The sequence below is a fragment of the Cheilinus undulatus genome, linkage group 10 (genome assembly GCF_018320785.1).
Source record: "Cheilinus undulatus linkage group 10, ASM1832078v1, whole genome shotgun sequence".
Taxonomy (NCBI): domain Eukaryota; kingdom Metazoa; phylum Chordata; class Actinopteri; order Labriformes; family Labridae; genus Cheilinus; species Cheilinus undulatus.
The window spans coordinates 32,450,644-32,477,291 of record NC_054874.1 but is presented as its reverse complement, the minus strand read 5'-3'; the positions used below and the strand labels follow the sequence as shown (position 1 = coordinate 32,477,291).

Below are 26,648 nucleotides of genomic sequence, written 5' to 3'. Positions count from 1 at the left end.
TATTGTAACCATAGTAACACAAGGACCCAGTTTTATAATTTGAGACCAAGAGTAAAAAGGTGTAGGATGACTTAAACATTGAAAATAAAATAGAATTAAAAAGAAATAAAAAATATAATGAAAACACACCAAACAAAAAAGGTAGTAAAAGCAAAGGAAGTTAAATTAAAAAAGAAACAAATGAAGGTTAAGGCAATAAAATGATGAAATAAATTAAAGGAGGTCAAAGCAATAAAATACTAAGTAGTGAAAAGAGTAAAAAAAAGAAATAATCATAGGAAAAAAAGAGTTATAAACAACGTAAAATAGATAAATGGGGCTGTCGAATGATTGCGCTTTTCAATTGCAGTTAATCTTATAATTTTTTTCAGTTAAACATGATTAATCTCCCCATTTTGAAACTCCACTCTTATGCATTTAAAACTGTGTTTGGATTTTTGCACTGTCCCGAGTAAAGGGTACAGACTTTGACATAAACTTAACCATGGAAAAGGGACTTGTTATGAATTGAAAAAAAAAAAATCAGGGAACAGTAAAAAAGGTAAACATTTGATACCACAATGTGCAGTGACTTCTCCCCTGTGCTGTCTGTGAGTTTTTAAAAGTGAAATGAGACACTAATGAGCAGAGGTGGACTTATTTTACATCACTGTGGCTGCAGGGAGATGCTGCATTGGTGTAACTAAAGTGTGTTGTAAGGGGCACTAAAGCATGCGATTGATTGCAATTGAGTGCACCAATTATGGACCTTAATTATTAAAGAATTAATGGATTAACTGTGACTGCACTGAAATAAATGCAACAGGGGAGGTAAAAGCATAAAATAAATTAAATAAACTGATATAAAAGCATTAAAATGCTAGGAAAATACAAAGAGATTTAAAAAAGTTTTAATTAGAAAAATGGAGTGACAACATTAGGCAGTAGAATAAAAAATGCTGTTATAGGATATATATCAAATGTAATAAAAGCAGGAAAAACAGATGTCAATTATAAGTTATAGCCAAAATGAAATCAAGGATATTAGGGAGAGAGCATTAATCCATAATGCAATGGACTAAAGAAAAAAAAAGTAAAAGAGCATTTAAAGGCAAAAAGAAGGGTTCGACATCACATATACTGACCTAAATGTATAAACGTGAGTTTAAAGAAGTGACTGAAAAGATGTCACTGATTCTGGCCAGAAGGCTTGTTCCAAAGTCAAAGAGCTCTTTTAGATTTTACCTCAGCTTTGGAGTGGCAAAGATGCCTCTGCCTGAGGATCCTCAGTTGTGGGCTGTGGAAGGCGTTCATGCTGGGAAAGTCTTCAAATTAATTCTGAAATTCATTGGAGACTGATGTAGGGAGGCTGTGATTGGAGCAGATGTGATGCCGTCTGTTAAAACAAGTAAAAGCCTTGCTGCTGCAGTCTGAACTATTTGGAGGCGAGAGAGTGTCCAAAAAAAATGCACGGCCAACATCAATGTGCAGGCTCTGCAGCAAATAAGCTAGTTTTAAATCTTTAACAGCTTTCCATGCATGTAAGCTTTGACTACAGAAATATAATGGCAATTTTTCAAGTGAGTTTATTAAATTTCCTTTGCATGTCAATAAGTTTGTGTTTATTTGCTGCTTTAGCTTAACCTGTCAGCTAAATTTCTGATATCAATCCTCTCAATCACATAGCAGGATTTATTGTATGATGAATAAAGTCAGATCAGTCAAACAGTTAAAGCAATAAACAGTTTTTGTTCCCGTTGTCATAATAAAATCAACCAAAAACATTGTTGAAAAAAATATTACCTTTTCTTTTCACAACTATTCAATTCCAAATCAAGAGAACATAATCAAAAATTTGCACATGACTTTCAGCTGACTTTGGAGTGAGATAGTGAGATAGTGAAGGAAGACGATGAAGTGTAAAGCTGCACCTCAGAGCTGTGAAGTTGATCTCCCTCCATCCAGATGTCGGATGTTCCAGCTCCGGCCTCCCTCCGTCAGGCCTGTTGTTTCAGGCTCGGTCCCAGATGTAAACACAGCCCCGGCCTTTGTATTGGCTTGACCACCTCAGGAAACCTCTCCTGTATGTGCTCCCTGTATCCCTAAACATGCCTATCCTATGGCCATTGATGAACATCGAGGCCTTCAAAGGAGAGAAAATATTTCACAAGATCAGGAAAAGACTTCAGAGGGAGGTTTAATGTTTGGGATCAGAATTTTTGAGGAGGGGGGGTCAGCACTGAGGGGAGTGGGAGGGTCTGGCCTATATGCGTTGGGTCTTCCTGCCTGCTGTTACAAAGGTCTGTGGATGAGGACATTTTGTTATTGTAAGACTTGAGCTTTGCAACTATTCCTCCACTCCCCAAAACACACACGCACTAGCTGAGTTGATTGACGTCTGAGGAATGGAGCACAAAAACATAGCAAAAGTTCACCAGCAGGTTGTGGGAAATATTTGTAGGCATCTGGAGAGATTTTTACACAGCCTATTTAACCATCACTCTACAGTCAAGACCTCATGCTGCCATGTGTCTGTTTTCTCTCTGTGTGTTTCAGATCAACTTTGCCGAGAAGCAGTTCAAGGAGACCAAGAAGGAATGGGTGCTCCTGGTTTGTATAGGAGCTTCATCTGGGTTGGGGCGCCTTGCCTTTGGCAAGATTGGAGACCACATTCCTGGTCTCAAGAAGATTTATATGCAGGTGAGAATTGTGTACAGTCCACTTGTTTAGATTGGCCTATTAGGGCTATTCTAAAAATATATACACGCAAAATGAGATTTACATTTCCAAGATTTTGCTGCAATTTTTTGAGATTATAAAGGTGTAAATTTACAAAATAGAGAAACAAAACTCAGAATCTTTAAGATAGTAAGGGATAACATTTCTATAAACAAAGTCCAGAAATTATCTGTGACTGAAGTCACAAATGTTACACAGAAGAGAAACGAACCATAAGATATTCTTTTTCTTCTGTCATGCCGTAGTGGCATGGCTATTAAATGATGAGACTTCACTTATGAGGATAAACCATATGGTTCACAGTCATATGTGCAGTCTCATTATTTAATAGCCATACCTCGTAGATGTTTATCACACATTTATGTTTTTATGAACTGGCTCAATATTCCGTAGTGGTCTGATATTGTATTTATTCCTGGACAACTTAATATGAAAGAGAGTTTTTCCCCCCATTTTTCCTAAGTGACATGATTGTTTCTTCATTCAGAAAAGAGGTGCGGCGAACTCAGAAAAACAAGCTTCTTTAAAAGCTCACAGACAGTAATTCGATGTGTTAGCAAACATTTACGTCTATACTGTTCCCTTATTTCCTTTTAAATTCATAACAAGTTCCCTAACCAACGGTTTAATTTATATCAGAATCTTTAATCAAGCCAAAATTCCTTTTTTGTTTCAGATGAAAAATATGGTTTGCATCCACACAGTAATTATCAATTGCTTTAAGGTGTAAAAATAATCTAAAATGAAAAAAAAAAAACTGTTTAAGATGCAAAACAGTTTTTAAAATGTGATAAAAATGAGATAAATCCTAATTAAATGAAGAAATTCTGAGATTTATTATAATACAAAATGTAATAATTTGACAGCCCCTATATTGGCTGATATAAAAATTGTTTGCCATGACATTATTTTGAATCAGTCTAGTAAAGAACTTTGTGATCAGTATGAAAAGATGTAATGAACCTGTTTACTGAAAAAAACGATGATTTGAAATGTATTTAAAATTATGATTGAAGCCTTTTATACATACAAATTAAAAAACTTTTTTTTTCTTTTAATTATAAAACAGAATATCAAAATGCCACATTTTGCATAATAGAATTCAACCATTATAAAATAAAGAAAGCTTTCATGTGAAGAGGAAACCCTACCTGCTTAAGAGTAGGGAAGATTACATCTGGCGTAAATGGAAGCCAGATCACTGCAGTTATTCAAGTGAACATGATAAATCAAACCTGCTAGTGTTTGTCCTGTTGAGTGCCAGTATAAAAATCCATTGGCTTTATTGGCTAAAAACCATCAAAGGAAATCCCCATGTTGCTAACTGACTGTGTCATTTAGCAGTGGGATCTTGGTCAAGCTGAGACTGATCAATTCAGATTTAAAACCCTCAGAAATTTTACTCTGAAAATGTACTTCTCTTCATGGTGGTGATGCACAGAAACACAATGAGTGTTTTTTGTACAACTGGTCATTGCAGACATCTTTGTCCAGCACCTGTACACCATGCTGTTTGCCATAACTAAGAAATACTCTGTCATATAGCTGGAAACACTTGTTCTTTCTCTTATTCAGTGTTTAACACAATTCTTTTTGTAAGAGAAGGTTTCTTTGCACAATGTGGTTATTGTTTGAAGTTCAAGGTAACACCTTTTATTTTTGAGGCACACAGCCCATTTTCACAGTTCTCAGTATGAAACTCATAAACTCTGGGCTTTGTAAAATCAGCAGCAAAAGCTGAAAGTTTAGGTTTAGAAAACCAGGCCAGCAACCTTCAGCAGCTTCAACAAAGCACAAAGCACCAATCTTATTCCCTTACCCGCCTTGAAAATGCAGTTTAATCATATAAACGACCCTCAGCTTTATTTTTCTGCGAGCTTTGCTATAATCCACACATAATTCTTAATGCATAAATTGAACTGGCAATCTTATCAGGTTCCTGCCATCACCAGCCAACTACCCTTACCTCCCTCATGATGAACAGAAGGTTTGATTCAAATTTCAGTTAGTTTCACACTTTTGGGATATTTAGACATTTGAAAGTCATCTACACCCATTTATTTTTAGAGCTTAAGATGGTTCAGTGGTAGAGAAAAAATGTTCCACACTTTTATGCACTTTTAGCTCACTGGCACAGCTGTTGCCTGAGGATAAACTCTGTCACACAAGAAGCATACTGGAAGACTAGATCTTCATGTACAAGCAAGTACAAAGACCACAAAGACATAAAATAATGACAACCAAAAACAGGTTTTACATTCCCCCTTTCCTTACTATCACCAATGTCAAGTTAGTGTAGCTTTTAAGTTTACTCATAAGGAACAGAGGGAAGATAAAAAGAAGAGAACTTCTGTATGTACTGCACATGTTTATATTGACACAGCTAGTTTCAGTTTTTGTGCCTTGGTGGGTAATAATGGATTTAGCAAAAAGAAATAAATGAAACAGCAGCGACATCCTTCACAGTTATAGGAGGAAAATCTAACAGTTCACTATTTTGACCTGGCTGCTAAATCATCAATGAGCAACTATGGATGTAATGGTGTTTTTATTATTCTGGACCAGTCATGGTTCGGTGCACTTGGTCAAACGACGAATCTGTCTAAATACTTTCTAAAGCCTGAATGGAGAAAAACAGCATCACAGATGACAAAAGCCAGCCAGTTCAGGTGACAGTAATGATCATCACTGTTGAACTGTTTTAAGCAACCAACAAAGAAGAGAAAGAAGCATAGATGTAAAAAACATGTGACAAAGAAAAGTTAGTCACGGATGCACTAACAGAGGGGCGGAGAGATCTGTCGGCTTCTTTAAAACTGGAAGTGCTGGCAGTTTGGAGACTCCTCCGATACAGCCCTGTCTTATACTGACCTCTTGCCTTCATCCCATAGTGAAAGAATTAGAAACAGCAAACACCCCAGGTCAAAAGTGCAAAAAGCAAATTCGAAATGATTTTTCCAAAATGTGTGTGTGTCGGTGTGTGTGTGTGTGTGTGTGTGGGTGTTTGGTTTATTTATCATTTCAATTGGTGATTGGTGATGTTATGTACTTCTGGTAACCTGGCACGAGGAAAACCTCTCATACACAGTGTTTGGGAATGGGCAGAGCCTTTGGAAAAAAAACAAATTAATTGGAGGGTGGTTGTATGAATGTTCTGTTTGTCACATCTTTACGGGCCAGGCTGGGATTAATCCTGTCAATAAACAAGGAAGGAGAGGAAAAACATTTCAATTTTTCTTTTTTTTTTTAAATCAAAAACAGAATCAGAGGTCAGTGAGTAACTGCAAATAAATACGTGAAAAAACCACATAATTACTTGAAATGGATTTGGTACCACTTACTTAAATATGAAATATATGAATAAAAATGTAAAAATGTAGTTATAACCAAGTGTATCATCTTAATTTGATATGAAATAAAACTTTAAATGTACATAAAAGCAAATTTCATGTAAAAAACGTTATCTTTTATTGTGAAAATTATAGGTTTTTCCTCTTGATTTAAGATGGAATATTAAACATAGAAATAAACATACAAAAAAAAACATACAGTGCAACTAGACATGATCTTTTATTTGGAAAAGTAGAAGGATTTCTCTTTTAATTTAACATGAAGTATTGATATTAAAATAAACATAAAATGTGACTAGATGCAATCTTTTATTTTGAAAGTTAGAATCTCACTCTGGGGGCATGGCTTCTAGGTTGGCAATTGGAGGTCTGTATAGGAGAGGGCTGTACCAGAGAGCTCTCCAGGCTGCAGCCAAACACTCTATGCTTCTTCCTCTGACCATCTTCTCTGTGCTGCTTTTAAAAAGCCTCTGGATATAAAAGCAGAGAAGGTGGAGGACATTAATGATGCTAATACATTTTAAAGGCTTTACATGGACATGCAGAAATAGAGAACAGCAACTACAATTTGCTTACATTAGATTTTCTGCAGTCTCACACTGATGAACACAAGTCATGATTTTGCAAAAGTAGTACACATTGGAACCACTGTTATCTACCTCTACATATAAAGCCTTTCATATGCTGTTAACTAACAACTCTGTGTAGGTAGTTGTACCTACAATGGCAATACAGCACACTTTATAAATCATGAATATGATCCCTTCAAAGGCTCTAAAATACAGATACTTGTTTTCATTATAACACATTGTTTCATCATTCTCAAGAGATATTAGACTAAGACATCTTTTATATCTGTTTTCTCTTCTTTGTTTCATGCTATATACCACAGCCTGTACCAGCTATCAGGTAGTTCTCAATAACATAAGAAGGATCAAATTGTAAGCTACTATACTGTCAGCTATAAAAGCATTAAATGAGGGAAACTTGAAAGCATTTTCTTGGTCTGTTTATGTGGTCTTTAAAACACTGGAGTACTACTCAAACAAATGAGACCAGAAGTTCTGAGTCTTGTTTTATTTTATGTACATTGTATTTAAAGCTCATGAATGTGCTCTGGCTGTCTGTTTCAGGTGGTGTCATTCATGGCTCTGGGCCTGATGTCCATTATGATTCCCCAGTGCTCAGTGTTTGAGGGCCTGGTGGCTGTGTGTGTGTTCCTGGGACTGTGTGACGGATGCTTTCTCACCATGATGGCTCCTATTGCCTTTGAGCTGGTTGGGCCTATGCAGGCTTCGCAGGCCATAGGCTACCTTCTAGGATTAATGGCTCTTCCCATGACAGCAGGTCCACCCATCGCTGGTGAGAAGATGATCTTTTCTGTTCCTTTTTTGTATACAATTTTATGATTTATACTGCAGAATGAACTTGGGGTTATCTAGCTTGTTTCACAATGGAGTTAGCCTGTTGTCAGCTGAGAAAAAAAGAACATGTGTAAAACCTTACTTTCTGGTTAGAGATTAGTACATGAAATTTTTAATCCATTCTCACAGATTCGTTATCCATTTTGACTTATTTACCCTGGTTTAATTGTGGGACTGGTTCAAAAACATTTATAAATCCATGCCCACAGTTAACAGGTCTCTGACCATAACCCACTACTCAGTTACCATGGTTTGCAAATACATGCCACACAGAGTCTTCATATGTTTGGTGTAAATAGTGAATGGACTTGAGCTTGTATAGTGCTTTTCATGTCATGTGACTGCTCAAAGTACTTTACACCACAGGTCACACTTACCCATTCACACTCTTTCAGTCCATTCACTTCACATTCATACGCTGATGGCTGAGGTTGCTATGGAGAATTTGCCATCAGTGTTAGCCAGGAGTGGAAGGTAGCTAATTACATTTACTCAAATGACTTAAACTAAGTATTTTTTACTTCTACTAAAGTACGCTTTAACCAGAGTAACTGTGCTTTTACTTGAATTCATTACTCTACTTATTCCACTTCTGTTGACTACACAGTAGCACATAATGACAAAATGATTCCACATCACAGTCAAAAACAGCTGAGGACTACTGGGGTTCTTTTGGTCATGATTCTGATGGATTATTGTTAATTTTTGATGGGAGACACCTTTGCACCATAAGTGAAGTCATCCACTGAGTTTGAGTTCCTGTCTGTGACTTTAGGTGTTCCTAAGGGATGCATACTGACTATTTTCCATCAGTATGAATTGCCTTGCTATGAGGTTGACTCTCTGCTTTGTTCCTGCCAGAGGATACCCACCATGCCACAGATTTTCAATAAATATATAGTAAAATATTTCTTTTAAAAGTGGAGTTTAACTTTATGTAGTGTGACAGAATAGAGACACTTTTAAAGGGTTACATTTAACCTTTTATGAGTTTAATTAACACTGTAAATTTTTCAGTGTATTTTACTTTATTATAGAGGTGGGGTTTTACCTGACCAACCTGGCTGGAGGTCTGTTCTCTTCTTTTCCAGCCAGTATGAAGAGATCATATTTTACTGTATAATTCCTCAGTAGCTACTCAGTACTTAAAGTAATCTTTAAATGAGACTTCTACTTTTACTTGAGTAGATTTATAGTAAAAATCAGTACTTTAACCAGAGTAACTGTATTTTTACTTGAGGACAGTAGTTATGTACTTTTCCACATCTGGTATTAGCTAATCTCTAATTCAAATGCACTCATACACATTTACACACCACTGACAGAGCAGTGGGAGCAAAAAATAAAAATCCTCATGGAATACCACTGCCCCTGCTACGACATTCTCCTAGCAGCATGTAAAAGAGTGTTTTGTTTTGTTTTGTTTTTCTTTGGTTGGAGTGAGGGGATTGGGCCAAAAGTGATCTGATGATCTTGTAGTGTTATCCTACCTGTCATAACCTGGCTCAAAGGCCATGACAAATTCAGGAAGGACACAAAATTGACTGTAATTCTTGATTATTTATCTCAAAAATTTTGCAATGAACAGAAGACAAAATTTGTGTAGAGAGACAGCAAGCAGCAGGGGGGGGGGTGGGCTTTTATGCCCTGAGAGCACTCTGGTATTCTCAGTAAGAGAGGCTGATTCCTCACTGGGAACAAAGGAGAGAAAGAACACATAAGTCAAACTTGTTTAGAGGCGGTACGGCAGTGGCGGTCACATACCTGAGCTGACACCAGGGGGACTTTATGTTTCTTTGACTCGAGAAGGTTGATAGTCACTGGGCACAACAAGGTGACTGATATCAGTTGTATAAGGTAGTCAGAGGGGGTGCTAAGAAAGAGTAGAACAAATGCTGGCTGTCTTACAAACAGTCTGTACAAACAGACTGTACCCAGCTCTCTGTGTGAGTACTCTGCCCCCTCCTTCTTTTTCTACCATTCTTCCCTCTTTCTCTCCAATAGTAGGGTCGTGCAGAGGGCTCTGAAGGCAGAACATTTGATGAGTCACACGTCCTTGGGCTCTTTTTCTTTGCCATCCTCTTGCAGATCTTCCATAGACTTGGGCTGTTTTTACCACAAAGCACTCACTTTTCTCAAGCTGTTGAATGAATTACAAAATCACAAAGAAAATCCATGTTAAAAGGCTTGTTACTGGTTCAGTTTTCCTCTTTGACTGGAGCAAGATACTGCTAAGTATCTAAAGTAATAAATTCACAGAAAATCCCACATCATACTCTGGCTGAAACAGTAAGTTGACTAGTGGATTTAGATAAAATTAATCTGCACCTATTTTTATGTGTTTCTTTAAATACATGTTTATTTCATGTAAAAAAGACAGGTTAATTATATATTTTAAAATGTTAAAATGCTATAGAATGCATTTTGGGTTTGAATAACCTCTGTTAATGGCTCAAGCTGCTTTTTGGGAATTCATTTTCTGCTTTAAAAGTTATTTATTGGTCATCTTGTTGGACTTCAAATTTGGAAATGGGCGGTGCTGTTGACAATACAGACATATAGGCACACCTTGCTCCCCTTTTGTTCTTTACTAAAGTTCCTGTTTATCCGAATGGTGTCAGTCTATTTCTGTGAAAACGTTTCCTCTCAGATGATAGGAACAATAGCATCAAGTACATGTCTGACAGGTGAATGTTTTGTGTCCACTCACACAGAGAAGTATTGAGGCACCAGAATATTGTATATAATGGCATGTTTTCAGTTTTCCTGCATGCACATAATCTCTTTTGGTTACATTCATAAGTTAAAGACATTATGCAGACCATATTAATACCAAATAATCAAATTAATACCCAGAAAAGTAGATATGCAATAGAGTGCTTATGTTTCATTACGTTTAAAAAGCCATTTATTTACTCTTCATCCTGAAATAAAGGCTCCTCCATGTCTGAATGGGATTATCACTGGGTCAACATGTGTTTTTGTACAGTACAGTCTGTACAGTTCATGAGCAAGAATGCATATGTTAGAGGCAACATTGTAAGAGCACACCCCTCCCACTCCTGTTGTGTCACAAGCTCAGCAGTAGATTAAATATTCAGAGCAGCGTGTTGAACTTGTCGACCCTGCTTTGTCACTGTGATACAGTTTGTTTGCTTTGACTCGCATGCAGATAAATATAGGATGAGCCTACGTACCAGGGGCAGGGTGGGGCTTTTGGGTTCTATTACTTTTTTAAAAGAGCACAATCTACTCCAAGCTTAGTGTTTTTTGCAACAAACTAGTTTGGAAGTTACTGCATTGTATATAAGACAAAGCAGTCCCTCGGGAATTTATTACCATTAAATCAAGTTTTTTGTACCTTATTGGCTATGTGCATACAGTCCCTAACAAATTTATTAGACTACCTGTCATATTTGTCTCAGAGACCATCCAGCATCATGAAGTGCTTTAACAGGACTCTTTCATTTTCAGCGAGCTCTCGACATTTTACCATTTTGAACAGGAATGAGGAATTTCAAACTGAATTAACTTTTTTATACCCAAATTTGAGCCGGCTCACTGGGCTTCTCTGAGAAGTCAGAAATTAATCAAGCATAACAGTCAACCACTAAAACTATTTTTTTCTGTTCAGGAATGCAAGTAACTAACTATAATTTGACATATTAATCAAGAAATAATAATGTGCTTTACTATTTTTTCAGTTTTTTGTAAATCAGTAAATTTTAAAATTCATGGATAACAATAATAATTATATTTTAGCATTAAAAATATCATTTGGGTTAAAGATCTTCTACATATTGGTGTATGAACCATTGCAGAAACATAAAAAATGATTTTGGTAATTACCAATGCTGTTAATTTAGGGCAGCTGTGGCATAAACCTTACTTTAGGTGGTGGTCTAATAAATTTGTTAAGCACTGTATATATTGAGTCTACAGTCCTCCACATGAGCAAGACAGTCTAGCTGCAGACCTATCATCTCTGATGGCCTCTATTGCTGCCTGGTCATGTAAGACACTGGCTGTGTCCGAAACCATTCACTCATTCCCTACTCCCTATCCACTATATAGTGAGCAGCATATAGTGGACTATATAGTGGACTCAACTGCAAAACACAAAAATGATTTCGGACACTACTCTGGCTGCGGGCGATGACGTCATCACTGTCTCACAATTTAAACGTTTAGCAGCAACGGCTCGTAAATTTCCTTGACAACGGCTGAGGATCGAAATTAACGGTAGAATTTCAATAAAAACTGCTACAAAATGTAACGTATTTTTACAAAAAAAATAGATATACTAATAGATAAAAAAGTTGTCTCTATAGTGACAACATAATATACATTTTTGTGTGTATTATCACTTATTTTTGCATAAAGCTGATGGTCTCATGTCTTGTAATCATCATAGGGGGAAAAATTTACTCTGTTTTGAATCCTTAATATTATCTTACAGATTTGGCAGAACCAATAAACAAAAAAGCATTTTAAAAAGTTTTCAAATATGTTCCTGTGCTCCTCTCGTTCGTCCGTCATGCTTGAGAGCAGCGACCGCGATGCATTATGGTAAATATTGCTGAGCTGGTGGCCGTCGGTTGCTCACTACTTTTCACAATATATTGTGGGATAGAATGAGTGCACTATATAGTGAATAACAATGCTCACTCAAAATTCGGACACCACTACAAAATGGCGTATTCACTATATAGCGCACTATATAGTGAATAGGGAGTGATTTCGGACACGGCTACTGTCTCTGTCAGAATGGGAGTGCCATAATTTGCTGGTACAACATATTTCCAGTTTTACATTTTTTGAAATTCAAATTTATTTATAAACAAAGTCTGGCAGTTACATTCATGAAATATTGAAAACATTACAGACAAAGCAACATTTCATAAATGAAACAGAAAAAAAGTTCAGAGGTCTAACCTGGGATTAAGTGATGTCTTAGCAAGTTTTAGACGTAGTTACACAAATGGGGGCTTGCTTAAGCTTCGTGATCTTTACATAAGCCAGTGTTGCTAAGTTAGCTTTAGCAATGTGAGCTTTAGCAAACGTAGCTAAAGCTAATGTAGCTGTTCAGATAGCGTAGTTTATGTAGCTGCTTTGTGAGCTTAGCTATAGCTACATAAGCTTATTTTGAAAATTTTAGTGTGTATTTATTTTCTGGCAGAGATGGAGTTTCACATGAACAGTTTGCCAGAGGGGCCATCAGAGATATACAGTCTGCAGCCAGACCCTTCTCCAAATGGGTGGCCCGGGCTCAAGCAGGAGCTGTTGTTCGTTTTCTGCTTGCTATTCCTCACTCTTCTTATGCTATCTACTGCTATCTAAAAAGGATAAATGCCCTTAAAAAGAAGATTTTTGGCAATAAAGTACACTTTGACACAACTCCACAACAGCAAAGTGAGACAGCTAGAGGCAGGCAAAAGCTATTAAACCAAGAAGAATTAGCCTAGCTTTGCTACTGGGGAAAATGCTAGTTTGGTTTTTGCCAACTCAAAAAATAAAGTAACATTGTGTCATTGCAGGGAAAGTCAGCTGCAGCACCAACTAGTGTGGGATTAAAAAACTTTACTTAGCCATATTTTGGCCCAGTTACACCCACTTCAGGCCTTTATTTATGAACATCAGGGATGATGTAGTATAATGAACCCTGTGTCTGGTATGGCCCTCAACCAAATTCAGCGAGACTGGCACATCAACATTTTTCTTGCATCATCAGTTAAGTTTGACACACTGACATTCACCAATAGGAAAACATTTGCTCCCTATCTTTGTATAATCACTTGCTATTGTGATGTTATTTTAACCTTGCAAAGTAAACTTAAAACAAAAAGGAAGGAAATTTGTGTTTGGTACATTATTTCTTTGTTGTAACAATGCTTCTTGGTAATAATCTTATACTGTTGGAAAGCCTGTTTATTACCCTTTTAAATGATGCCACATTTGTAAGGATCATGCATTTGTGGGATGAGCAGCAGAGCTGAGTATGTGGGCCGCCCATGCCAAACAGCTGATTCTGCCATTGACTCTTGTTTGGTGTTTGGTGGATTGGATTATTGAAGTTTGAAGAAACAAGACATATTGACAATTTAACAATTTATTCATTTAACAAACAGGAGCCTCAATAGTGTGTGGAAGAACCATACTCAGCCACAACAGCCTGGCTCCTCCTCCTCATGCTGGTCACCAGCCTGGTCACACACTGCTGTGGGATGGCATCCCATTCTTCAACCAGCATTTGTTGCAAGTCAGCCAACATGGTTTTGTTGTTCACCCTGGCATGAACAGCACACCCAAGCTGATACCACAAGTGTTCAATGGGGTTAAGGTCAGGACTGCTGGCAGGCCATTCCATCCTCTCCACTCTCAAATTCTGGAGTGGAGAGAAAAAAAACAGTATTATTGGGGTGTCGTCTTCTTGGGACGCCCACTTCACGACCCGTCTCTGACGTTCCTCATTATATGGACCTTTGCCTTCAGTTTGGAGATGGTACTAGGGTTCCCTCCAACAATGCTGCAAATTGGTTTTGCGGAACACCAGCTTGAAGTTGCCCAACTGACGGGCCCTATCCAGATCAGTCAAACACGGCATGCCGATTCTTGAAGCAGACATCTACTGGCCACCACAGGGCCCATGCTCACAGGTGCTGCCAGTCAGGCACCTGATTGGCAGCACCTGGGGGTAGCAGAAGCTCAAAACAAGAGTCAATAGCAACAGCAAAATCAGCTGTTTTGCATTGGCAGAGAAGATTTGGCACATTTTTCATGGGCGGCCCACATACTCAGCTCTGCTGCTCATCCCACAAATGCATGATCCTTACAAATGTGGCATCATTTAAAAGGGTAATAAACAGGCTTTCCAACAGTATAAGATTATTACCAAGAAGCATTGTTACAACAAAGAAATAATGTACCAAACACAAATTTCCTTCCTTTTTGTTTTAAGTTTGGATGGATTTGCCAGACCACCATCAGGCAAATCTAGCTTGAAAAGCATGATTCGAGGAGAACGAGGCAGTGGCTATGGGTAGGGTTGTGCTGTTTGCAATGGAGGCTTCCGATGTAACATTATTTTGTAGCCATAGTATAGCAGCAGTTTTATCAGAACTGGACCTTTTATGAACTGCCATACCACCAGTGCATATCTTTACATTTTTACATGCTGTAGTGCCATTTTAGTATTTAAATTGGCTATACATCAGGACAACCCTTAGTACCCAAATTTTAATATGTATGCGATAAGTCCATAGTAACAAATTAAATTGTTCAAAAGTGCAAAAAACTACAAGAAATTTTTTTTTTTTGACACATTTTCCTAAATACAGATGTCATAGCTGTATCCCTCAAAATTTTGATTGTAAAAAAGTTGCACAAGGTCACTTCAACCCAAACATTTTTTTTTTCAGTATGGTCATAACTTTATTTTTGAAATACACTTATCTTTAAAAACTGTGGCAAAAATGAAAATAAAATGAAATTGTGCTCAATTTGCAAAAGATAGCATCTTTTAAAAAAATAAACTGTTTACAGTAGTGCAGTCAAATCTCTAAGTGTGCCAGATCCTTTTGAGCACATGTGTTTGCAGAAGACCATGTTAAAAACAATAATAAGTTTGACTCGTGACCTGCAAGAAAACAATACAATTATTACCCGGATTATATCATATTATATTGTTTTTGATGTGTGCGCATTATACTACATTTCTGCAAAAAAAAGAAAGGATATTTCTAGAAGGAAACAGTACTCTGGAAAACATTGAATGTGTGATATGTTAGTATTACTCCTCTGGTTTTATATGCAAAAATAATTATTGCTCTATCTCTTTTGGTTACAATTCTACGCACGGTTGGAAATAGATATACAAATGGGAGCGCAGGCGATCCTGTAGGTTTTTTTAAATAAAGAGCAAAGAGCAGCACTGAAAGCTTTTTGTGATGGAAAGGATTATTTTCACTCTCCTGCTGACCTGTTTTGGCATGAATTTGCGATTGTTGCAGGTGGGGTTGAATTGTTCTGTAAGCCAGTGCATTTAATGGCTACCACAACGGTAGCAATTAGCTTAGATGTAGCTGTAGAAAAGTGGCAGTTTAATCTGACCTTGACCACGTCTTTATTGAAACAAGCAAAAAGCCACAGCGAAAGCTTCTCTTAGCAGAGATATTTTTCGCTAGTCTGTTGGCCAAAACAGGACAATATTTTTGTTTTGCATAGTTTGACATGGCATCATTGCAAACCACAAAAGAATGTGTGTAGCCTTCCCAGCCATTAGTGGTATTTTTGTTTTTTGGATATCGCAGTATTTTCCCTGGGGCTTCTTACTGCCTCTTGACTTCAGCTCTTTACTAACACAAATATGATCTTTTGATGTCACTATCAAAGGACACACAAATACAAGTTTTTCAGCACATTTCTCAAAATTCATACTTTGATCAGAGCTAATTCGTTGTCTGTTTGCTTGCTTTTTCATTGTATGAATTCAAATCAGACATCTAAACTCTAGTCAATCTTTCACTGAGGAAATGAAGGATTTTTTATGAATCTTTTGTTTTCCACTGAATATCTTGATTGAGAAAATGATAACACTAACAATGTCCCTTTGTTTTCTGCCTAGGTCTCCTCCATGATTACTTTGGGAACTACACGGTGGCCTTCTCCCTGGCAGGAGTGCCTCCTATTGTCGGGGGTGTAGTGCTGTTCTTTGTCCCACTGATACACAGCAAGCTCCAGAGAGGCCAGCCTGCATGGACACAAGAAGAAACGTCCCCAACAGCCCACATGTTGCCCACTGCTCAACCAACAGAGGATCCCAAGGGCTGCTCCAATGGAGTCATCCTGCCTGGCTACACTGACGTAGAGACACACATCTGAGTCGCAATGTACAAAGGTGAACTATTTTTTTTTACAAAGTATGTTGAATGATTATTTTTAAAATGCAAATAGTACACAATGAATGGGGATGAATTTTCAAGCTAGAAATTGCTTTTCTCAGCACTTTTTATGGGTAGATAAGTTGTCTTAGTTTATAAGCCACAGCTAACTTTTGAAATGAAAAAAAATTGGCATTAAAAAAAGCGACTTATACACAGAATATATGGTATTTGATTACATAATTTTGACATTATTTTTAAAAAAACTTTTTTTTTAATTAGGGCCACAGTCAGAGAAATATAAGGCTGACCACTTTGATATCGCTTGCGTTTAGTGTGTTAGAGTTAGTAAAACCAGTCTGATATACTGGTATTTTAGGATGTGCTCAGTAATTGAATGTGCTGAAGAAAAAGAACAGCCATTTCAGTGGCTGACATGAATGAGCTTATAGTTGTTTAGTATTCTGGGCCAGTTGATTAGGTTTCAGGGGGGCCCTGGTCTGTCCAGGCTGCTAGTGGAGCTGCCTCTGGTCAAGATGGAAGGGAAGCCTCATGCATCACAGAGTAGAGATGCTGACAAATCATCTCCACATTCAGAACCAAAATTTGAGCAAACTGCACAAAGTTGCCAAACTTTATAGGAGTGTTGGTTCTTTAAGGTAATCAGCATGAAATGCTTTGTAAATCAGAATGCTTCATTTCTTCAGAGTGTTATAAATTAATAATTTTTGCTTGTCAAAATGTTTTCCAGTTACCCTATCATCTCAAATTAGTAATAATAAAATGACTAGTTCTTGTGTCAAATGTTTGTTTACAGAATTAAAACTGTAGCAAAACTAAAAACTACTACTAAAATATACAGTACAGTCATGCACAAGCTTCATGGTCTATTGCTGACCATATTTCATTTTCATTTTCATTTTCATTTTATTTATTCATTCCAATACAGTGATTGGAGCAGGATGAAGCGAACTTATAATACCTGCACCTTTCTTAAAACAAGAAACCGCTTACATCAGAATTAAAATAAACAAAACTAAGAAATCCATAAATAAAGCTATTCCATCACCACATGCTTTTATATAATTTCCCTATTCTCTGCTTATACATCTTCTTAAACTGAAAAATGTTTTTACGGCCCTTTTCTTCTACTGTCAGTGAATTCCACATTTTCACACCAACAACAGAAATACACATCTGTTTTGTATTAGTCCTCGCCATTTAGTGTTTGAAATTAAATTTTCTTCGATGCTTGTCGTCCTGTGAAACTAAAACAAATAACCTCTGCAGATTTGCAGGCAACAGTCCACTTCTTGCTCTGAACAAAGCCAATAACGTCCCTAATTCAACCATCTTTTTAAACTTCAACAAACCTGACTTTACAAACAACTCATTTGTGTGTTCCCTGAAATCAACATTGTACATTATTCTTATAGCTCTTTTCTGTAACAAAAACAATGGCTTTGTGCTGCTAATATAGGTGTTTCCCCAAATTTCACTACAATAACTCAAATATGGCATAATTAGCAAACAATACAAAATCCTCATTGATTTATTATCTAATACATATTTTGCTTTTCTTAAAACAGAAATATTTTTTGACACCTTATTCTGAATATAAGCAATATGTGGTTTCCATGTTAAACTTTAATCCACTATTACACCCAAAAAACAAATTTCTGACACCTTTTCGATCAAAACTCCATTAATAGACAACAAGACGTTTTCATCCTTTTTTCTATTTGTGAACACCATAAACTTAGTTTTACTCCAATTTACAGACAATTTATTCATATCAAACCATTTTTTGAGTTTTACCATCTCATTCTCTATACTCTCTGTTAAAATTTTTAAATCATCTCCTGAAATAAGAAAGCTTGTATCATCTGCGAATAGAGTAAACTCCAAGATCTTTGTTACAACATGTAAATCATTAATATGTAGAATAAACAATTTTGGCACCAAGACCGAGCCTTGTGGTACTCCACATTCAATATGTAAACAATTAGATGTTTTCCCAGCAAACTGTACATACTGTTGTCTATTATATAAATAACTTTTCAACCAATCTAAAAAAAGCTCCTCTCAAACCATAAGAATTTAATTTTGAAATTAAAATATCGTGATATAATGTATCAAATGCTGTCTTTAAATCAATAAACACTCCTATTGTGTATTTTTTGTTGTCTGTTGCAGCTGTAATTTCCTCTATTATGTTCATTAATGCTAGAGCTGTAGAACAATTTCCTTGAAAGCCATATTGGCTTTCATTTAACAAATTATGTTTCTCAATAAAAGAATCTAATTTTTGTATGAATAATTTCTCAATTAACTTAGAAAACTGTGACAGTAAAGATACTGGTCTATAATTAGTAAAGTTCTGTTTGTCTCCAGCTTTAAACAATGGAATGACCTTTGCCATCTTCATCCGATCTGGAAAAACTCCTATGCGAAAAGAAAGATTAAAAATGTAACTTAAAGGCTTTGTGATGCAATCAGTAGTCTTTTTCACTATGATCATGTCAATTCCATTACTGTCTGTAGACATCTTGTTTTTACATTTTGCGACTACAGTTCTAATATTCTCTTCGCTCACCTCATTGAGGAACATGGATTGTGAAACCCTGCTTTCACCATTCCAACCAAATCCTATTTGCCCTTTATGTTTCTCTATTGAGTTTGCAAGATTAGGTCCAATCTTTACAAAAAAAAGAATTAAATTCATATGCTATTTCATCCATATTCTCTATAACATCATTACCAGAAATAAAATACTTAGGGAGACTTGTAGGTGCAGAGGTATTTCCTATTACTTTGTTTAAGATTTTCCATGTGCCCTTTGTATTGTTTTTATTATCCTCTAGCATTTTGCTGTGATAGTCTTTTTTTGCTTGTCTAAATATTTTATTTTTATAATTAGCTTCAAGATAATAATGGCCATAGTTTGGACACCCCTGGATTAATGTGCTGCTTTCAAACCTAATTGCATTGCTTTTAAAGCTGACAGACTTTTGAAAACCATGTTAATATCTTGTGTTTATCTCTTATACTGTACTTTACTCTGTTCTCCCCCCTCAGGGATTCGGCCCACCAGCACCTTAACTCATCTTTAGATTGACCTCCTCCCAAACATGAACTTCCTGTTGGCTGATAAATTAACCCTCTAACCTTACTGGACTCTCAATGTCTGCTTGTAATTTTTAATGTGGAGGGAATTAAGAAAGGGGGAATGCTATGGCTACCAGCCACAGAGGAAGAAAGGAGGCGCTTCAGAGTAGGACCAAGGACCTGTGAATGGAGGAGAAGCACAACACAGTCCCAGCTAGGATTGCCTCCTGAGATGGGACTCTGTGGTTACATGAACCTCCAAGAGGAAAGAAATGAAGAGATTTTTTCTTTCACTGGTAATTTTTGTTTTCACAGCTTTTATCTCACTGCCATAGCTTTTTGAAGCAGTAGAAGTCCGTTTTTTAGATAACACTGATACATTAAGGTGAGAGGCATTTAGAACTAAGCATTAATGAAGGGATGAATTTACAGTTTGTTTTGTAGTACTTTTTTCATCTAATCTTTTAACACATTACACTCTGTTTAGTTTCAGCAGCTTGAAAGAAATTTCATCTTGAGTGATTTTTCATACTTCTTTTCTGAACATGGTGGCTGGTTACAAGAGTAACATTTTTGTTAAATGTCACAGGACAGACTATTCCTCTGAGAGATCAGCCACCAGACACCATCACCTCATCTCAACCGCACACTGTAACGCACAGTCCTCACAACACCATGGCTCCAAAAACGCCACCAAATGTTCTACTCTACCAGCCTGCCTGCAAGGGATGCATATGCCATAATCCCTCTATTTCCACGTAGGTCAGGGACCTAGCTTATAAAAAGTATGCAGTCAAAGGAAACGAGGCATGACACGAAACACTATGGTTGATACCAGGTCTTTTCTCAATGTGTACAGCCTTAACTTTCAGAGTTTTTATTCCAACCATCACACTCTACGATTTTTAAAGGCCTTTAATGGTTTTGGCAGGGTGCTAGACAAATCCGAGTAAACTGTGTTTGTAATAATTCTCTTTATTTTTTGTATTGTGAACACTGTGTACTCTTAGAAGCAGAAATCTTGCTTTTTGTAGAGTTTTTGGGAGATCGACAGCGTTGGGTAGACTTCAGAGAAGGCATTTTGTGAACTTTTCCTCTCTTTGAATGTGAGTTTGCAAGTGTTGCTACTGTGCAGCACCTGTTTTCCTTTGATTGTAGAGGCATTAATGTGGGTTTTTAGGCATCTGTGTGACAGTCTGTCGATAAATAGGGACTACTGAAGCTGCCGCATAGCTTGAGCCCTCATCAAGCTGTCTCACAGGTAATCAAATCAAATTGCTGCTTTTCATCGTGTCATGAGGGCGCACTCACTGTGTTGGCAGTAACGAAATATAATGTCTTAGCTTTATTGAGCGGTTCCTTTTTTAGGGTAGGAAGGACTGTTTGCAGTAATTTTAAACCCTTGGACCATGCCGTTTGCACTCTTAGAGTACAAGTTCTTGGGCAGGTAGTTTTTTTAATGAACGGATGTGAAGTAGAGCTGCAATAACTGAGTATTTGACTCTGGTTGAATGCGTAGCTTCGTAGCTTCTGCGTTGCAAAGCTTACAGAGCCTCAAAGCTACACAAACCTCACTGCTGAGTGTAGCTTCTTTAAGGAGGGTATTACAGTAGGAAAAACACCTCTGGATAGGAAACATACACCAATACCTCAGTGATCAAACAATCCTCAGCAATCCAGTCGAACACGTTGACATTCTGCATTACTCTATAGTGTCCGTTCTGTCTGTGTGTGTTGTGTAGGTGTAATCTAAATCAGGTCTCAGAGCCACAGAGTTGCCAAACACCTGGTTAATATTGACCTCTCTTCCTCAGAAACCTCATTAGTGTCTGTTTTGGTGCCACAATTTTGGAAACTTCCATTGGTCATATCTGAACAGTAGGCATGTTATGAGTTTAGAGATTTACTCTTCCTTCTAATTTTGCCTTTACACCGTTATCTTCTTTGCTCTTCATCTACACCATTCCTGTCAGCATCTCGTCATGAAAACCTTACTTTTCTTTGAAATGTTTTTATTCATGTGTAATATTCTTGAAGTTAAACGAGACACTAAATCCGAATCAAAAACCCTTCGATGGTTACAACATAGGCCTCTTGTTTGGTTAGGTTTTATTGGCAGTGCAGAGTAGAGGTATTTGATGAGCCACTTAGGATGTAAGCTAGCCAGTGTCTGCAAATCATCATTATTTCAGTCTTACTTTATATCATTTCAGATCAACCTCCAAACATACCAACGTGAAAAAGAAGTCCTGAATTGTCAAACAGTATCTCTTAACCAAAATCATCGTTCTTCTGCTTAATTAATAATGGTCAACTGTGAAAATTCTGATATTTATTTCTAATGAAGGTTACTTAGGCAGCTTTCTATAAAAACCCTTAGGATTTTTAGCTGATTCCCAGTTTTTAAGAAAGCATCCACTTTGTAAAAGTTAAACCTTCGTATTGAAATAGTTTTTAGAGTATTTGTTTTTAAAACTACTGCTCACTGCTTTCTATGGAAGCCCTAGGCAGACAAACATCCATGCAATTTATTTCTCAACATTTTCCAGTGAAAAGCAAATTTTGGTTGTTTTCTAAAGATCATAACACATTTATCTAGGTAGCTTGGGGTTTTCATGAGTTTCTTGAGATCTCAAGATAACAACGAAAACTAATAATTACCAGTAGGGATTCAGTGACACTTGAATTGGGTATCAGTGTTGATACCATGCCTATGTACTTCCACTCATTGCAGATATCGTTCTCTGTGTCATTTCACAAGATGTTAACCACTGGTGGTCTCAGTGGTGACTGTCCCTTTTGATGCCCTAATATTTGGAAAGAAAAGATTAAAAAAAATTACTAAAGTGCCCTTTAGGATGCCCCTATGGTACTTAAAAACATGATAAAGTGCCCTTTAGGGTGGCCTGTCAGATGAAAAACATGATAATACCCCCTCCCTACTAGGAGAGACTGAACCCTGTGTACATTAAGACTCAGTCCTGTATTTTTCAAAACCCAGGAATCAATAATGTTTTAGCTTATCCATACTGCTATCGAGTCTCATGGTTTCAGTGGCATAATATTATTTTATCTTATCACTTGAGTAAAAACGTACTTAGGTTCTTGCAGGAGGAGCAGAGGCTCAAATCACATCAACATTTTGCATGAAATTAAATTAAAATTTGGCACTTTCAACTGTCAGCTTGAAGGGAAATAACACTGGATGAGATGTGAGTAGCAAGCAATTATCTCACAACACTGGCTTTATCTGTTCCAAGATGATTACCCTCCTTATCCGCTCAGATAAGTGCAGAGAAGTGTTTCAAAACTTTGCAGCAAGTCCACTTACTAAAAATATTAATCCAATGTTGACATATTTGGTGAAATTGTCAGAATTAAAGCAGACTTAACAAGCAGACAGTTATAATGTGTTCAAGGTCAGTTAAGTAAAAATGATGAGCAGATGAATGTTAATAAAAAGTGATGTGTTTCAATATCACATCACTTTTGAGGAATTATACAATTTCAGCATTATAAATAGGTATAACAGAAGGACTCAGGACTATTTAAACTGAAGCACTACTCAGCTTATACTTTTGTTAAGATGTATTGTCATCTTCTACTCCCATCAATCAGCATAAAAGGATCGGTAGTGGTATTGATGAGGATATAATTATCAATGAAAATAAGTGATCCTTTCTATCCCTATTCCTACCCTGACCAAGTTCCTCCAAATACTGTATATGGCACATTACCAGTGACACGCTCAAAACTGGAGCAGATCAGGACCAAGCTCAGTGAGAGGGACTTTCCATCCAAACAGTGCTGTGAAAAGCATCTATAGACCTGCAGGCCTCACTTGACTCTGTTCAGATCAGTGTTCATCATCCAACAATGAGACTTAGCAAAACTTACATCCATGGGAGAGCTCCAAGGCCAAATCTACAGCTGACAAAAAGAACACAAAGGCTCGTCTCACATTTTCCAAAGAAAACATCTTGATGATCCTCCAAACTTTTGGGAAAATATTCCATGGACTGATGAGACAAATGTTGAATTTTTTGCAAGGTGTGCGTCCCACTACATCTGACATAAAACTAACACAGAATAGCCTACCTGGTTAAGTACCTGGAGGATTTGTCAACCTGACATGCCAGATGGACTATTTCGTATATCCATTGCATAGATATTGACTGATGACAGACATAGAGTCTGGTCAATCCTTCAGTTTTGCAAGGTGAGGAATCATAAACTATGCTCTCTACCAGAAAATCATGAAGAAGGACATCAGGCCATCAGTTCATGACTTCAGGCTAAAGTGCACTTGGCTTATGCAGCAGGCCAGTAGTCCCAAACACACCAGAAAATCCACCTCTGAGTGGCTTAAAAAAACAAAATGAAGGTTTGGAATGGCCTAGTCAAAGCCCAGACTTAAATCTCATAGAGATGCTGTGGCATGACCTTGAGAAGGCCGCTCATGCTCGAAACCCTCCAATGTGGCTGAATTAAAACTATTCTGCAAAGAAAAGTTAGCCAAAATTCCTTCATGAATGTGAAAGACTCATTTACAGTTGTTGCTGCCAAGAGTGGCAAAATCTGATGTTCAGTTAGGAGCCAATTACTTTCTTGCATAGGGCCAGGTAGGTTTGGATGACTTTTGTTGCCCTAATAAATTAAATTATCATATAAAAATTGCATTTTGTGAACTAAATGGTTCAATAATTCATAATTCTTCATCTGTTATTACAAAGGTGTGGTAGGTTGTAATCGTGATCAGTGAGTAACAAAATCCAGTCCAAAAAAGAGGTATCAGTGCATCCCTAATTAACATCTTAGTTATAGTAAGATAATGAAATGGATGAATTGAGTGAAAAACAAAATGAAATAAAATGTATGGGTGTATTTCCTCTTAGGGCGTCTGTAGCTTTCAAACTCGAGGCCTATGTTTCTGAAGTCTAACAATCTGGCAGATAATTGAAATGACTACATAGGTTTTAGTCTCTGGCAACCATAAAGGAGAAACTTCAGCATTTTGCCTCTGGGTGCCTGCAAAATGCTGAATGTGTCTCCATGCACAAATGTCTCGATAAAATGTTCTCAAAATGTTTTGTATTTGTTGTGTTTTGTCATTTGACTGTGAACTTCCAAGTGTTTTCCCCAACTGTTATGTGTTGAATTTGTTGTCACCTTGTTAAGCCAGCAACTTCACATCATGCTGTGTTATATAAAACAATCTCTTTAAAAAGGAGGCATGATTTAAAAAAAGAGACTTTAAAAGTCTAAGCAGTAACCTCAGTTTGAAAACAGATTTGCCTTACAGTTACTGAACAGCTGTGATACACCAGAACCAGATCAGACATGTTGCTTGTAAAGTGATTATTTTTTTAGATTTTAAATGTGATTTTTTTACTCATTAATTTTTGTCATTTCTGGTCCTTGATCTGTCTTCACCGCCTCCATGTTTGATTTCTGACTTACCCAGTTTCTGGTTAGAACCAGCTGTGTGCTTCAGTTAGGAAATATATCAACATATGTACTTTTATTTACTTTGTAATGGTTTTTAATCAACCTTAAATTGTTTTTATTGTGTTTTCCTGTTTTAAATAATTGATTTTATTTGTATTTTAGTGTGTTTTTGGTGATTAATATCAATGACTACTGGAAATAATGAGCTGTAAAGCTGCTTAATTGAATTAAATTTTAAAAAGTGAAGGAGCTGAAGGAAATGAAGAAAGACATTCACATCTGGATGGTCAGTCAGAACAGTGCTTGGCTTGTCTCCTCACCTATGCAGCATTGTCAGGCTCAGGGTCTGTAATCTGCAACTGCTTCACTCTTTAAAGCTCCTGTGAGGAGTTTTTGGCTGGTAATAAACAGTTTAAAATTAAAATAAGGCATATGACATGCAAAAGCGAACAAGACCATCAGTAGCAATCAGTAACCGAATCACCTTTGAAGTCAAAATTCCAATCTGGGAAATCATTTACAAACTCAAAACTGGAAGGCAGTCACCTTGGATGTGATGCCATTTCCAGCTCTGACACCTGACCTCCCAGGAAGGCATTAAAGACAGTCCTCATCAGTGTTAGCACATGCAGTTAACAACATTCTGTCAGTACAGCCAGAAAAAAATTAAACCAAATTTTATTGTTTTCACGGTTAAACATTTAAAATAAAGAAGGATTAATTTCTATAACTTGCATGTGCACAGGGCTGAGATAAATTATCCTGTTTGTATTTGGGAGTCGAGGAAATTGAGATCCCTCACTGTAGCTTTAAAGTCTGAACATGTAAAACTCTAAATGATGAATGTTAATTCATCTCTTCTCAGCTCTGCTGTTCCTCCGTACAGCAGGGACCCCACACAGACTTAAACTACTAACACTACTACATGATCTAGTTGTGAACACAAACTACATGTTACTCATGTTACTATTCTAATATTCAGTTTTTTGAACATTTCTCTTCAAAGTTGTTTCTTCTGATGCTTTCCTGCATCACACAGCAAGCAGGTCAAAGCTACAGAGACGCACAGCTGAACCATAATTACAGATGGGCTTGTATCAAACCTCATAACAAGATAAAGCTAATGGGCACTATTTGGTCTCTCTGATGTTACATTTTCCACATGTAGAGCAAACTTATCAATTTTAATAAAATCTGCATCTTTTTAGAACTTGATTAACTTGTTGTGTGTCATATTTACTCTTTGTGATCAGTTTTATTTGACTTTGGCTTTTCATTTTGCATTTGTTGATTAGAAATCAGAGAACTCATTACACTTCTCCTCTGGCAGAAAAACCACCTGACTTGATGTCAGGCCAGAATTGTGTAACATTAAACCTTGTTATTCCTCTCTGCAGCATGCCATTTCTCTGCTCCTCTGAGCTCAGTTTGTTTAACTGGCCTTCTTTTACTTAGCCATAGAAACAATATGTAGAACAAGACTGCTGAACATTTATGAATCATGAAGCAGACATGGGATTTACAAAAAGGAAATGGTTTCTTTTAAGTAAGCTGTCACCAGATCCACTCTAGTCTTTTTCAGATGGGCCATTATTTGCTCCACATATTGTTAAAGTCTGTTTCATGCATGCATATTTTTGATTAGCTTAACTGTAGCCTTCTTGTTTTTGCTCCTCTGGTGATAAAATCTCATGTTTCTTTATGGTCCCAGGGCAGCCCTT

The 26,648-nt window shown here is 36.9% G+C and overlaps 1 protein-coding gene across 1 annotated transcript in view; it reads left to right on the top strand.

The window, feature by feature from the left end:
- The window catches only part of slc16a2 (solute carrier family 16 member 2), a 55,900-nt gene extending 29,758 nt beyond the window's left edge, over window positions 1-26,142 (top strand). The window contains exons 4-7 of the mRNA XM_041797169.1: window positions 2,536-2,679; window positions 7,202-7,430; window positions 16,116-16,388; window positions 19,450-26,142. Coding sequence (XP_041653103.1) covers window positions 2,536-2,679; window positions 7,202-7,430; window positions 16,116-16,372 — 630 coding nt within the window. The 3' untranslated portion in view covers window positions 16,373-16,388; window positions 19,450-26,142. The remainder of the gene's footprint in view (window positions 1-2,535; window positions 2,680-7,201; window positions 7,431-16,115; window positions 16,389-19,449) is intronic.
- The last annotated feature ends 506 nt before the right edge of the window (window positions 26,143-26,648 follow it).